Here is a 16,372-nt window from a genome sequence, read left to right on the forward strand (position 1 = left end):
ATTAAAAACAACAGCTTGATAGAAAAGAAAAAGCAGACAGAAATCAGAGCTATACCGCAGGGAGACAGAAAATGGGGGAGGTGTGAAAATATGAATTTGAAAGAGCGAGTTGAGACGAGAACAGGAAGAAAGAAAAAAACTGTCTAGGAAATGACAATACAAAGGCAGAAGTGCAAATGCTTGCTGCTAAAAAAGTCACAGAGCGAGAGAGCAACTCAAATGTGCAATCAGGGATGACAGTAGGTTCTACAGACACGATTCATTTTGAAGTGAAGAAATATTGTTAAAAAACAAGTGAAACGCTGGATATTGACCAAAGCTGAAATATGGGGTGAGTCATTTTCTTACATTAGTTATATTAATAAAATTTTTTAAACTGAGGAAAGAAACATATGTTCATTCTAATTTTGAATGACTCGTGTAAGAATGTGTAAAACAACACCGACTCTCATAGTGCTCTCTATATTTTACCGAAAAGATATTTAGTTCTGACTACATTTCCTGTTGTCTGCAAGTGTCTGAAGCTTATAACAGGTGCTTCAATTATTATAGTTATTGCGCATAGACTAAACATGTATCTGCATTTCCTTTTTTATGATAATGTTATTTAATCCAAGAAAGCATTCTGGGGAACCAAAACCTTTTGAGAACTTGGTGCATATGACAGGTGAAATACAGTCCATATTAGGCATTGTACTGATCACAGGAAGTGGTCAAAACATGAAAACCTTTGTGACAGGAAGTAAAGCTTTCCCACAGGCTACAGACATTGCAAGTAGCAGACTGAAAACAAGTCAGTGTCATAATGACTTGTAGAGAGATGTAGTCTTTTTATTATTTCATTAATTTTTGTATACAAACATTCAAACCACACAGGATAAATACATAAAGGTATAAATGTATAATTGTTTTAATGAAATAATCATCAAAAATACAAACACATATTTGCCCCATTACTTTACAGTGTACAAATTTAGGGTTCTGAACCTCTGTAAAGCTATGAAGCATTACTTACTTTTCAAATGTGCTAAACAGATTGACTAACTAGAGGAATTAATTTGATTTTATATACAAAATTTGAACAGTTTAGAAATAGAAAAGAAAGTCCACCCTGTATGTATTTTATAGAATTTGAAAAGTTCTATGTGTCAGGACATAATAAATAAAAAGTATATAAAAGAATATGATTATTTTTTAAAAAAAAAAGGTCTTTGCTAGGTTCTAAAATAATTTTAATATAATCTGGATGTGGAGTTATATAGGTCATATCACACAATTATAACATATTTATTTAACAAAAACCCAAATTTAGTGTGTTTGTGCTTATATAGTATGTTTGGGATTTGCCAAATATTGCATGGTTCAGTTCCCAAATAGCCAAACTCTAGTGTGGTCTGTCTGGAAAACATTGTTCCAGAAAGCTTGTGGTTTATTCCGATAAAACTTTGCAAATATTAAATGTTCTTTAGCAAGAAGAAACTGTCTCCTGGCAGCTCTTCCAAACAAGCAACAATGGTCTTTTTATGGATAGAAACAGTGAAGAGTGACAGGAAAGCAGCGGGAGAGACAGAGAAAGAAATGAGGCAAAGGGCCGCAGGTTGTGTTAAAACCCGCACCGGCCGCTCCCAGCCATACGGCATGTGGTCACCTGCTCATCCCAGTGAGCTAAACCAGCACCCAGTCGGTCTATGCTTCAAGCTTGGGTCCTCTACCAGGAGTCCTGGGAGCTTGAGGGTCCTCAAAAGTATCTTTGCTGTTCCTAGGACTGTGGTCTTGTGGACAGAGATCTCAGATGTCATTCCTGGGATCTGCTGGAGCCACTTGCCCAGTTTGGGGGTCAGTACCCCGAGGCACCATTGCTGCCTTCACCTTCACATCACCTCATGCTCCTCTCCTAGCCCTTGGTATTTCTTGAGCTTCTCGTGTTCCTTATTCCCAATGTTGCCATCTTCTTCTGTTTGTCCACTAAGTCAGGGCTGACTTGGCATAGATGTTTCTGTACACTGTTCCAGCCACTTGATTATAGCGTTCCATGTATCCCCTGCCTGCTAGCATCTTACACCTTTCTGTTACGTGCTGGATCCCAGCCTCTATTGATCGTGTGACTTAGACTTCTCTGCATTTAATCATACTTGTTATTAATATCTGGCTCTCTTCTACAGCATGTCATTTGTCCTGTCTTCTTTCTCTCACCCGAAATGGTCACAGTATATGGCCACCCCTCCCTTAGCCTGGCTCTGAAGGAGGTTTCTTTTTGTTGAAAGGGAGTCTTTCCTTCTCACGGTCACCAAAGTGCTTGCTCATTGGGGGTCACATGATTGTTAGGTTTTTATCTGTATGCACTATTGTAGGGTCTAACTTACAATATAAAGCACCTTGAGGTGACTGCTGTTGTGATTTGATGCTGTATAAATAAAATTGAATTCAAGTCAATTGAACTGAATTGTGCTTAAAGTTTGTTCCCATACTGACATAATTAGTGCCTCTGTGGTGTCTTTTAGTCATTGTCCTGTCATTGGTAAGATTTTTCAATAACAGGTGCCTATCCTTCCATTGTGGTCCCTCCTCTAGCACTTCTTGTGTCTCGGGTTTCTGGTGCACTAAGCACGCGATCATTATAGCCAGCTTCTTGATGTACTTATGGATCTTTGTTGTTTCATTCAGAATAATGGTTCTGATACTTACTACTACTCGGCGTCCTTTCTTCCACTTAGCGTACAATCTGAGGATGCTGGACTGGTGATACCCTCTAAGCATGATAAGGAGCATTATTGTCTTGACTCAGTGGATTTTATCTCATCCTTTATTTAGTGGAGCTTATTATCTCAACAGGGCACTGATGTTGCATATACCTACAAACATTTGTGAAAGAATGGGTTGGTCTAAGGGGCTCAGTGAATTCCAACATGGTACTGTTCAGAGCACTATGTTGGAGTACCAAGCAGAGTTGAGATTCTGAGGCCACAAAAGTGGAAGCCTTCTGTCACCTGGCTACTTCTAGAAATTCTGTACATAAAAATTATTAACAGAATTGGTGAAAAGGGGTAGCCCTGGCGAAGACACGCACCAGGAATGAGTCTGTCAATGTCTGTTGGCAATGCATACATTGCTCCTGCAACAGTTGTACAGAGACTGAATGGCAACGCCTGAAGCACCCCCCAGTAGGACACTCCAAAGGACACAGTCGAATGCCTTCTCCAAGTTCCCCATACACATGTAGATGAATTGGACACACTCAAATATTCTTCCAAGGATAAAGAGCTAGTCCAGTGTTCCATGAACAGGATCTGCATTGTTTGTCAGTTAGGTTTGACTAATGGACAAACTCTTTTTCAGCAACCTGGCATACATCTTCTCAGGGAGGCTCGTATTCATAAAAAAGCATTTTGTAAATTATTTATCATAACCTTGGTTTTACTTGGCCTATTAACACAATTTAAAAACTAACCTATAGTTTATACACACTCTTAAAACAAACAAAAAAAGAAATAGACTCCACATGGCTGCATATTACTGCTATGTCATCTTAAATCAGTCATGTGATTTGGACACGCTCATCAACTCCAGGGGATTAATGACCTCAGTGACCTTGTTTTCAGAGATGGGAAAGTTGTCTCCCTCGTCCCTAGAGTCTACTTTCTCTACAGAAGTCGAGAAGGAGGTATTCTTTCCGCTACCCGATTATATCCTCTGTTTTTGCTTCAGCTACCGCCCGAGACATGTTCTGCTTGGCATGCTAGTACCCATCAGCTGCCTCAAAAGTTCCAAAGGTTAACTAAACCTGATAGGACTCCTCATCTCTGGTGTCCACTAGGGATGGGTACCGGTATCCGGTGCCATTATGACATAAACGGTAGTAACCAGACCGAAAAGCAGCGCACATTTCGGTGCTTTATTTCGGTGCTTTTTTTCCCCTGAGATGTCATACACTTTGGATTCCAGCCAATCATTTTACCTTTGCAAGCGCAGTAGGTACGTACGTACGTATGTTCTTTTAGAGCAGAGCTACAGATTAAAAACGCCCAAGGCGAAGCGGTCAAAAGTCTGGCTGTACTTCACAGCAAAAGATGCAAACTCAACAGCCTGCAACAAGTGCTTTAAGGTGATACTAAGGTGATGCAAAGGAGGTAACACCTCGAATCTGATGAAAAACCTGGCGACGCATAGCATTTTTTTAAAAGCCGTATTTATAGCTTGCTGCGAGACCTCACATCGAGCACATCTACTGCGGGTGTGGTGCCTGTTATCGGTCCCGGAGTTAGCAACACCCCCCAAAAACCCGAAGAGGAGAGTCCTGGCCCCTAGCCCTGCCAGTGTAGCAGAAATGATGACGGATGATGATGGCAGCAGCAGCCATTCTTCTCTGGGTCAGTAGCTTAATGTTGTTCGTGTGTAATTTACGTTGAGTAGGCTAACCACGTTATTAAATTAATGCACGTAAGGTGAACTAGCAAACACCGTCGTAGTTACATGCGGCTGTCTTCTTGTTTGATGGCAGATACTCCCTTCACCCTGGCCAAAAAAGCTAAAATGACCAAAGAAAAAGTTGGAAACAGCTAAACATGAGAGGTTTTTGGACAAAGTTGGTGTTTTTTTTCCCCCATTGATTAAGCACTGCTTCCAGCCAAGAGTGATACCATAAATCCCCTATAGCTGCAGAAAAGGCTAACATTGTTGTCTTTTTTACAAAAAAAACAGCTAAACATGAGAGGTTTTAGGACAAAGTTTGTGTTCTTCATTCTTTAAGCACCAGTTTGAGCACCGTTTAAGCACGGGCACCGTTTCAAAAGTACCGGTTTGGTACTGGTATCGGATAAAGCCTAAACGATACCCATCCCTAGTGTCTACCATCTGGTTCATCTGGTTACTGCCATAACAGGGGCCAACCACCTTGCAGCATCTACTTGCAGCTGCCTCAGCAGTCTAGGTGCAGATTCTTTCTCCAGCCACAGAATGCTGTTGTATTTCTGCCGGAGGTGAGAGTTGAAGATCTCCTGGATCAGGGGCCAGCACACCCTCACTGTACGTTTAGGTGTGGCACATGTGTCAGGCATCCTCTTGCCACCTGATTTAATTAGCCACCAGGTGAATGGTAAATGGCCTGCATTTGTATAGCGCTTTTCTAGTCCTTAAGGACCCCATAGCTTTACACTACATTCAGTCATTCATCCATTCACACACACATTCACACTCTGGTGATAGCAAGCTACATTGTAGCCACAGCTGCCCTGGGGCGCACTGACAGAGGCAAGGCTGCCGGACACAGGCGCCACCGGGCCCTCTGACCACCAGTAGGCAAACATGGGGTTAGTATCTTGCCCAAGGATATTTGGCATGCAGCCAGGAGGCAGCCTGGGATCGAACCACCAACCTTCTGATTAGTGGCTGACCTGCTCTGTCACCTGAGCTACAGCCACCCATAAGGTGGTTGACAGCTCAGCTTCTCTCTTCATCCAAGTGTCCAGCTCAAAGGTCGTAGATCAGATGATATGATTACAATATTGATCGCTGATCTGTGACCTAGGATGTCCTGGTGCCACTTACACTTATGGATACCCTTAACATGGTGTTGGTCATGGACAAACTGTGGTTTGCACAAAACTCCAATGATGAAACACTACTCAGGTTCAGATCAGGCAGATAGTTCCTTGAAGTACTCAATGACCATAAGAAGGCTGGGTACTCTGAACTGTTGCTTGGCGTGTAACTCCCTCCACCATGGGTTACACGAGTCCAGTCATAAAATTTCCTCATTAATAAATGTAACTCTTAGTGGAATTACAAACAAATTGGAAGCGATTGGGAACAACAGCAATTTAGCCATGAAGTGGTAGGCTGCATAAAGTCATAGTGAGGGATCTCAAACTTTCTGCGATTTCATCGCTACACACCTCCGAACTTCATGTGACCTTCAGATTAGCTCAAGAATAGTGTGTTTCATTTAATGGGTTCATTTAATGCTTCATTTACTGGGTTTCCTTGGTAGAGCAACTGCATCCAAGCCTTACATCACCAAGCGTAATGCAGAGCATTGGATGCATCACCAACACTCTATAGATGTCGAAACGCGTTCTGTGGAGTGACAAATCATGCTTTTCCATCAGCAATCCAATGGATGAGTCTGGGTTTGGCAGTTGCCAGGACAGTAATACTTGTCTGACTGCATTGTGCCAAGTGTAAAGTTTGGTGCAGGGGTATTATGATGTGGCCTTGCTTTTCTGGAGCTCAGCCTGGGCTTCTAGCTCCAGTGAAAGGAACTCTTAAAACTTCAGCATTCCAAGATATCCATAAAGACATTGATGAGCAAGTTTGGTGTGGAAGAACATGACTGGCCTGCACCTGAGCCCTACCTCAACCCAACTGAACACAAATGCACTTCTGAAAGAATTATCAAAATTTCCTGTAAACTCACTCCTAAATCTTATGGAAAGCCTTCCCGGAAGAGTTCGTGTTATAGAAGAATGTTCATGTTTCTTTTATCTGTACACTTACACCATTTTAGTATTTTGTTCTTGCACTGCATCTGGTCATCTTTTTTTTCCTAATCATTCCCTCAAACAGTGAGTCCAGTATCTGTCAGGTGAGGGCAACAGTCATGCTGTATGATGACAACAGCAAGCGCTGGGTGCCAGCAGGATCTGACAGTACATCTATAAGCCGTGTCCAGATCTATCACAACCCTTCAGCAAACACCTTCAGAGTAGTGGGACGCAAACTGCAGGCTGACCAGCAGGTACAAGAAAAGCATACACACGAAACCAGACAATTGCCTTCTCATGTTCTGATTGGACAGACACTAACACACACACACACACACACACACACACACACACACATATATATATCACCCTGGGATTTTGCAAGTTCAGGGTGATCAATTTATTCACAAATACACTGTTCAAAAATCATACAATGTGATTACCGCATTTTTCTTTTCAGATTCTGTCTCTCACAGTGGAATGTGTATGTGTGTGTATGTGTGTGTGTATGTATATATATATATATATATATACATATATATATATATATATATATATATATATATATATATATATGTATGTATGTATGTATATACACTTTGAGACACACAGTGTATTCTGTTCACCTTGCACAGACTTAATAATTAACAGATGAATACCCACAACATGTGTTGGTTTATTCCATGCATACTACAATCTACTGTGGACCAAGCATCAGCAATATGATCTCACATATAATTATATATTTAAACAAATTTACTTCTGGCCTGACTAACTTTATATTTAATTTACATTTATTATCCTTCGCTTCCTGTTTTCATCAGGTGGTGATCAATTGTCCCATTATCAAAGGAATGAAGTATAATCAAGCCACACCAAATTTCCATCAGTGGCGTGATCACAAGCAGGTGTGGGGGCTAAATTTTGGCAGTAAAGAAGATGCTACTCTGTTTGCCAACACCATGACGCATGCTTTAGATACTGTCAGTGCCCCGGCAGTTGCAGGTAACCACACCAGTGCAAGAAGACATGTTAGATCCAGATCGTGCAGTATTCCTGTCTGTCAGATTTGGTGAAGACTGAGGACCCTTAATGCAGACTCTTAGACAGGCAGGTTCCAGTGAATATAATCCTTTATTGAAGGTAAACCAAAAGCCATAAGAACACACGGAAATGCCTGGAAAACCCTGGGAGCTAGGAAACAAAGATGTAACACAAGGAACAGGATGCACAGTAAACAAGAAACAGGTTGATGCGAAAAAAAAGCTATGGGGAGATGAAGGCCAAAAACACACAAGGTAATTAGGGAAGATGGGAAACATTAGGGAACATAGCTATTACTGATAAGAAAAACGGGAATAGCAAAACAGTAACTGATACAAAAGGCACATGGGAAAAGGCTAAAACAAGGAGCATAGCAATGTCTTTATATTCTGACAATAATCTGTAAGTGTGGTATGGTGGTGGGGTGGGGATAATATGTGAGTGACACAGAGTGGAAAAAAGATATAAGAGATATAAGTATGTAAAAAAAAGTGTGTTGCTAATCTCTCTAAGATTAGAAATCACAAAATCAAAACAAATAGTACAACATGAATTGCATAAAGAAATGTATTAGGCACACTGAAAACTAATAAGCCTAAAAACCAGTGTACTGTCCTATAAATAAATGTTAGTTAATACAATTATTTTTGATTATTAGGCATTTATTCCAACTACTTTTTGGAGTTGGACTATAACTCTGTTTAGATACTTATACAGAAAAACATTTCTATGCCTGAATTAAAACAATTCTTCAAAAAAGTGAGATAAAATTTCTTCAAACCATTGTAAAAGATTCCCTGCCAGTTATCAAAAGGGCTCAATAGCATTTTTTAATTGTTATTAGCCACCAAGTGGCATTTGAGACTCAATGTGGTAACTCAGTTCACACTGGCAGTAAATACAAATAACTGAATTTGCATGAATGTGTTATCATCTCGTTGGCTTTGAGAGCCCTAATATAAGCATACATGCATATTTTATATTATCTATGTAATATATTAATTTTAAATAATTTTAATGCTTTTTCTTAGGCCCAGCTCAGAACGGCCCCACTGCACAGCAGCTGGAACAACAGAGAAGGTACCGTTCATTCTTAATTATACTAAGGCTAATATCTATTTTATGTCATTGGTTTTTAGGTTTTGTTTCTGCTTTTAATTAACATTTTCAGCAGTTATTACAGACTAATAAAGACTACAATGCAAATGCAGAGATATGTTGTTTACAGCAGATAGTCCACATATCTATTTTCTCCTTGATACAAGTCATGAGTTCATCAGTCTGCAGGCACTAGTATACTCTGCACTGGTTGCTTGCTCTGCACAGTCACTTCTATTTATGCTCACCATTAAGACGTAAATAGCAGCTGCATTATTTTCCTGAACAACAGTTTTCTCTGCTTAGACAATAGCACCACATCAGCGCTGATACAGAAAGCAAAGTCATTGCCAAGTATTTTTCAATAAAGTCTCATGTTATCAAAATGTTTCCACTCCCTCTGTAGAATTTATGAAACTCTGACCTTCTGATATATCACTAGAATTGCAGAATAAACTAACATGGCTGTACACTTGACTGTCAAAACCTAGCTGTGGCGGCAGCAGTGCAATGCACCAGGTTACAGAAGCTGAGGCTACGTCCACACTAATGCGTTTTTGTTTGAAAACGCATCACCTTCTCTCCGTTTTGGCCTCCCGTCCACACTGAGATGGCATTTTCCCCAAGGAAAAATGCCATCTTTTTGAAAACGCTCTCGAAAACGCATACATTTCAAAATGGAGCTGTCCCATCGCAGTGTGGACACTTGAAAACGCAGACTTGACAGATGTTGGTCATATGATGCATGTTGTTGGATTAGTTGAAGGGCTTAAAGCATCAAGGAAGGGTTAATGAGGAATATGAGTGAGGTTTGTAGGCGGCTGCTGGTGGCTGCAAGCACATCATCTCTCAGATCTCCAGCTAAGCACGTTTCCAGGGAGGGAGCAGGGGAAAGAGGGCAGTCTGGCAGCGCGCTAATTATCCCACTGCAAGCGAGCTAGTTGGAACACAAGTGCACAGTCAGCAGGCACTAATTAGGGTTTCTCTTATGTGGATGTGACATTATTTTTGGAGCACACAGCCTAAAAGCAAAGATGTTTACACCTTGCTTATCTCACCCACCTCCTAGACCTCTTCTGGAGGACACCAAAGTGTCTCCCAGCCAGCCAAAAGTAATGATCTCATGGCTGGCTTGTATGTTCTGGGTTTGCCCTGGCGTCTTCTTCTAGTTTGGCATGCCCAAAATACCTCAGCTAGGAAGCACCTTGTAGGTGTCCTTGTTACATTCTTGAACCACCTCAACTGGTTCCTTTCATGATGGGGGAGTAGCAACTCTACCTTGTGCCCTTGCTGAATGACTGAGCTCCTCAATCTATCTTGAATGCTTCTGCAGTGGTCCTATGGACAGACTACGCTTTTTCTGCTGATAAAGACCTCCTCCCAAACTACACCAAAGTGATGAGTTAGATGACAAAAATAAAATGTCCTTTTTTCCACTATCTACAATGAAAAGTATAAAATATGAGAAATATGAGAAAATAAACTACAAAGTTGCTTTTATTAAAGTAAAGAAAATCACAAAGTTACATGAGAAATTTAACAAGGTAAATCAAACCTGCAACTCAATGGGGGGAAAAAAACAAAACAAAAAAAAAACATACTGCAAGGGAGGACACAACTTTGAGGGATAACATGACAAAGAACAAATGGAGAAAATACATACCCACCAGGGAAAACAGCTGGATGGAATTAGACTAATGAGACAGGGGCAAACAAAACTAAACACAGCACAAGACACAAGGGACTATCAAAATAAAATAGGAAGTAATACACTGAGACCCAGGACTAAGACATGAACTTAAGGGGAAATAAACAAACATGGAGACATGACTGACTGGGGTGACAGAAAGGGAACACAAAAACAATGATAACTGAAGAAAACATAACCAAATGAGGAAGAGAGACTAGAAACAAAGGAAATATAACATGATGAAAAAAGAAACTAGAATCATGAACCAGAAATATAGATACTACGCTATCTATAAATATAAAACATAAACAGAAGACTGTAGAGCTCAAACACAAAACGCATCTTTACCTAGAATGCACCTAAAGACCTATAGATTAGGAGAGCAAAACTATAATACAAAGATAATAAAAAATGAGTCAAACCCAAAAATCTTTTTTTTAAAAAACCATAGCACTTGGACTGATGGAAAGGAGAGTTTCTTTGGTCCAGCCCACTTAACATCAAAGTGGTTTGTATGTAGCCCACAACGTAAAAATGAATTTGACCCCCCTGGTCTACATATTGTAGCTGTTTGCTGTAAATAAGGGCAATGTCACAAACAACTGTTCTGTGGCACACTCTCCTTGTGCTGTGGCTGGTCCTTCACTCACCCATAGAGAAAACTGAAACTATAACGCCTGAAACCAGGTGTTAAACAAATGAAAATTGTCTTCTGTAACCACCACTTCACTTTCATGCTTTTATATTTTTTGGGGCTTCTACTAAAATTTGTGGTGAACTCTGCTGTCACTGCCTTACCATGATCCACTTTTCAAACAGTCAGCCAGTTAGTCACACCTATCCATAGTGTTTTTGGAAGACTGCACGAGAGTTGTTTGCGTATGTTGAAAACCCCTCTCCATAGGTTTGGCATAGGCAAAAAGGTACGCAAATGGACACATTCACTGTATCGTAAATTAAACATAAAAGAAAGTTCAGACACACTCCAGGCAAAGCTTATTTGAAAATCACTATAGACCTTCATGTGACTTTCAGATTAGCTCATGAACAGTGCATAGAAAGCTTCATTTAATTGGTTTCTTTGGCCAATCAGCTGCATCCAAGCCTTACATCACCAAGCGTAATGCAGAACATTGGATGCATCACACCACCACTTCACTCTAGGGAAATGGAAACAATATCAAAAGTGACCCACCGTTGACAATTTGGGCTTCTCCATCTAGTAATCTGGTGGGTGAGTCTGGGTTTGGCAGTTGGCAGGAGAATGGTACTTGTCTGACAGCACTGTGCCAAGGATAAATATTTGGTGGTGGATGGATTATGATGTGGCAACCTTTTTTCAGGAGTAGGCCCTGGCTTCTTACTTCCACTGAAAGGAACTCTTAATGCTTCCGACATGTCAGACATTTTGGACTATATCATGCTCTCAGCTTTGTGGGAACAGTTTGGAGATGCCCCCTTTCTGTTGCAACATGACGCACCAGTGCACAAAGCAAGGTCTATAAAGACATTAATGAGCAAGTTTGGTGTGGTAGAACATGACTGGCCTATACAGAGCAACAATCTTAACCCAACAGAACACTTTTGAGATGAGTTAGAGCAGAGACTGTGAGTCAAGCCCCCTCATCAAAGATCAGTGATGAGGGGGTACCCCAGCTGGGTAGCTTGGGGAGCCCCTCTGTAAGAAGGCCAGATACTCTAACCTGCTGCTCGACACGTAAGCACAGCCAACAGTCAGGACCTGTATCGTTTACTCGAGAGTTGGTTCTGTACTACTCCATCAGATCTGCTTAACTCTATGTTTCTTGACTGTAGTTTAAAACCACAAACTCTTGGGACCAATCTGGACTCTTTGCATCTCAGATTTAATCAAAGGGGAATTTTATAGTATATAATTTCCTGGATTCTCTTTCATACTCCCTTACCACTTGAAAAGTGTTCCTCCCATCCATGTCCATAACAAACAACTACAATTGAAAAGAGGTGGTTGCTTTCAACACCAGCTATGAGGAACTGATATTGTAGTTCTCAGGCACTTCAACTGCAACTTACACCTTGCCTCAGTTGACCTTAATAGGTCACATGATAGGGTGGGTCTCACAGAGGTTTCACCCTTGTCCCCTTCTGATGGTAATGGCCTATGCCTTTTTTGACTCACATGATCTGTATTAGGTCAACAACCACCTCCAGAGGGGACACCACTACTTGTTAAATACCTGGAATTCTTTTGTTTGTCTTTTGTTTCTGGAACCCTGGGATGGGAGGTGAAGCATACTCAGAAACTTAAAGAAATCAAGTTCCTTTCTTTTTCTAACCTCTTAAAACTACCACGATTTGCACGACTATGAACCTCCACACACAATATAAAGGATGGATTTTCAGTGAAATATAAACACATGTATTATACCTGTTGAGGTTTTTATACAAACAGCAGCACTTAGCTCTAATTTATCTGTCTATCTTCGTCTAGACTCGAACGTCAGAAGCAGGAACAGCAAGAGAAAGAACGTCTGGAGCGAGAACGCCAGGCCACTGTATCAGCACCTCCTGCCCCTCCTGCCCCTCCTGCCCCACCAGCTACTTCACCTGCCCCACCAGCACCCCCACCACCTCCAGGTCCACCCCCACCTCCTTCTGGGGGATGCCCACCTGCACCTCCACCACCTCCATCTGGAGGTATGGTTCCACCTGCACCTCCACCCCCACCGGTTGCAGGAGGCAGTGGAGGAAGTGGAGGTGGCAGTGGAAATGATCTGGCTGCAGCTCTAGCAGGAGCCAAATTGCGCAAAACAGTAAAGGTATGAGCAAATACATATAAATACAAATACATATATGCATATACATATACGGGGTGGCTGTAGCTCAGGAGGTAGAACAGGTCACCTATTGATTGGAAGTTCAGTGGTTTGAGCCATGGCTCCTCCAGTCTGCATGCCAAGTATCCTTGTGCACGATACTAACCCAAAGTTGCTCTCCCATGCGTCCATTGGAGTGTGTTGTTGTATAGAGCACTTTGAGTACTCCGGGAGAGTAGAAAAGTGCTATATCAGTCCATTTATGTATTTGTGTTCTCTAAAACCCTGATGCACACACACATTTTACTATTTGTATTTAGTTTTATGTTTTTCAAAAGGATCTATTCATTGGACCAAACGGCTTTAAACACAGTGATGTGCATTTTTTTGTGTTAAGGATGAGGGAGGTTCAGCAGCCCCAGCCCCGAAACCACAGTCCTCATCTGGTGGAAGTGGAGGAGGTGATCTAATGGGAGAAATGAGTGCCATCCTTGCAAGAAGGCAAGTCATAATCGAGAGATATACATCTTAGAAATACTTGTGATAGTCTGATATGGAGGATCTCATTGTTTGTATTGTAATGGATTTCTTTTTTTAATAGGCGAAAAGCTGCTGATAAGCCAGCTGTAAAAAAGGAAGAATCTCACAATGTAAGCCCCATGCTCTCAAGAAGACCCATAAGATTTTTTTATGGGTCTGTAGTATTTGTAGATTTAATAAGATTTAAATATTGAATTATAACTGTAATTATCTTTATACGTAACTACAGGAGGATTCTGAGTCCTCTGTATCGAAATCCTCAGGTGTAGCGGGTGAGTAATCACAGCTGTGTAGATAAAGAAAGATAAATGCCTCTCTTTACACTACAGCCAGCATTGTACATAGACTTTTTGTGAAAGAAACAAAAACATTTAATTTGAGGATATTAACATGAAATGCAATAATAAATACAACAATTCCCCACCAGAAATCAATCAATCCAAGGAAAAATCTGCCACCATGCCAAGGTAAGAGACTGGTTCAGACTTTCACTTTACAACTGATCCATACATTATATACTAAACAACAACCTATTTTGAGCCATCCACAGCAATTCAGCAATCAACAACTTTTCTAAAACATCTGTGTTCTTTGCAACAGAGCCAAATCCTTAACCACCAATCAAAAAGACTCAAGCCCAAGTTCAAACTCTGCCACTACTCCAGTGTCCAGGTACTAGTCTCCCCCCTGACTCTGCCTACTACATAGGTTCTCTTCTAAGATGATATGCATTCAATGAAGATCTATTCCAATCTGAAAGAGATACTTATTTGTTTGTTGGTGTGTGCGGCATTTCTATTTTCTACTTTGTCTTACTGTCATAAGATTAACTATCAACTGCTTTTATTGTTTCTGCCTGAAACAAAGTGTGTTGCTTCCCCTGGCCAGCTCATGTTTGAGATGAAGATAATGCTTTGTTTTTAACCACATGTTCCCACAGATAACCAGCAGAGCTGTGAGCATGACTGTACAAATAGCTTACTCTGTTGTAATCGCAAAACTGCAAACATTAAGTGAAAGGCACACCAGAGAGCTACACCCAGCCATAGTTTTATGAACTCATTAATATTTGTCAATGCAAATAATTAGTCTGCTTGTCTATGCACTTATTTAACTTAGATATTAAAACTTACTTTATTATTTTAATATATGTATTATACAGGCATTAAAATTGTTTGTACTTTAATGCAAAGTGACACAAAAGCATATAGGACTTTTATACAACTTTCATATTTGCTGAATATTAACAACAAACATGTCAATTTTTTAAAATCTGTATTATTTTAGGCAAAAGGGATCTTAGCTGACTGCCTGTTACAAGAACAGGCTTGGCCAGCACAGACACCTGATGTCTGACAGAACAATTCATTTCAATTGTATAGCACCATATCACAACAACAGTTGCCTCAAGCATGCCATCTGCATCATCCCCACATAATAATAATAATAATAATATAAAAATGTGATATTTTAATAATTAATTTAAAATATTAATATTTTCAGTGTGGTGGCCTCAAACTTGCTTCCATTTAGTTTTAGAGATTTCCACATAAAATTCCAAATTATTAGTGATTATTTGCTTCTGCTTTGAAAAACACATTGAGTGTGACATGCTGCCACTATCCTGCTCAACTGATTCAGTGAGTGTTCCACTTTCTGTAGCATAGCACTCCAAACTAATTTAAAAGAAAGAAACATTATTGGAACACGTACATGAAGATAAAAGTAAGTGTTTGGCCTAAAATATGACCTCTTTGATTGTGTTTGCTTCAGTGTAATAAAGTATCTTTCTTTTGTAGGATGAAGGTGGTGAAGAAGAACTCAGATGGTACAGGAAATGATAGTGATATGGAAAAATTTAAACAGGTTTGTTCCTCCATCTTTATATAAATACACACCAATATCCTACAACTCCTTAGTAAATAGTATAACTTTCTGTGATGACATAAATCTATTTTAGTTCCTTTGAAACAAGAGAAGCTATTCAGTATGTAAAATATGTGTTCTAAGCCTCTGCTTGTTTTTCCCAGGACTTGCATTATAAAGCCATTTCATCTAAAGAACCTTAAATCATAGTTGCAAAGCTTCTAACATTGTTTCCAGATTTGTACTATTGTACACATAAAGTTTTAAGGCTCTTTATTAAAACAAAATGTACTTCTTTTATGCAAAACGTCATACTCTGTCTGCATTTGAAGGAAATCCTTGAAGAAATAAAAAAGGAACTCTACAAAGTAAAGGAAGAAATTATCACAGGTGAGTTCTAACGTATATACTATCCATATGTCAGATGAACCTAGAGGAACTATGTCAGAGGAACCTAGGGCATACATGTAGAAACTACTCATATACAGTATGTTGTGATCTTGTGTTATACCAGAATATTGCTCTGTTTTTCTAGCTCTGATGCAGGAGCTACAAAGGTCACAGCTCAAGGATGAAGACTGAAGAACTGATCAAAAGGGAAAAAAATGGATGCTTATCTTGCAGTGCTCACAGTGCTTTACTTGGCGAAATTATTTTATTTTACATTGTTTAATTTGTTTTCATGCAATGGACTTTAAGGTCTGATCAGTCCTAAGACTATGAACATGAACACATTTTCAAATAAAATATTATTATCATTATTTTTCCCCGATGTCTTGCTTAGTTATGGAAATCAGAATTGAATTCCAATTATTTTCTAGGAGTTGTAAATTTTAGTGTTTCATGTAATATTCATCAAC

At 40.0% G+C, this 16,372-nt stretch overlaps 1 protein-coding gene across 1 annotated transcript; it reads left to right on the plus strand.

Annotated features, from left to right (window-relative positions):
• The first annotated feature begins 288 nt into the window (after positions 1–288).
• On the plus strand, positions 289–16,108 carry LOC146623805 (vasodilator-stimulated phosphoprotein-like). The gene is made up of 13 exons (XM_085363370.1): positions 289–331; positions 6,562–6,733; positions 7,304–7,484; positions 8,555–8,603; positions 12,782–13,109; positions 13,504–13,607; positions 13,708–13,756; positions 13,876–13,918; positions 14,074–14,113; positions 14,247–14,318; positions 15,446–15,512; positions 15,845–15,902; positions 16,048–16,108. The coding sequence occupies exons 1-13, from the start codon at positions 327–329 to the stop codon at positions 16,092–16,094; spliced, it is 1,215 nt and encodes a 404-aa protein (XP_085219496.1). The 5' UTR covers positions 289–326; the 3' UTR covers positions 16,095–16,108.
• The last annotated feature ends 264 nt before the right edge of the window (positions 16,109–16,372 follow it).

The sequence above is a fragment of the Diplotaxodon limnothrissa genome, linkage group LG10, assembly GCF_057381915.1.
Source record: "Diplotaxodon limnothrissa isolate DT_005_m linkage group LG10, D_limnothrissa_male_GT1.1, whole genome shotgun sequence".
Lineage (NCBI taxonomy): Eukaryota > Metazoa > Chordata > Actinopteri > Cichliformes > Cichlidae > Diplotaxodon > Diplotaxodon limnothrissa.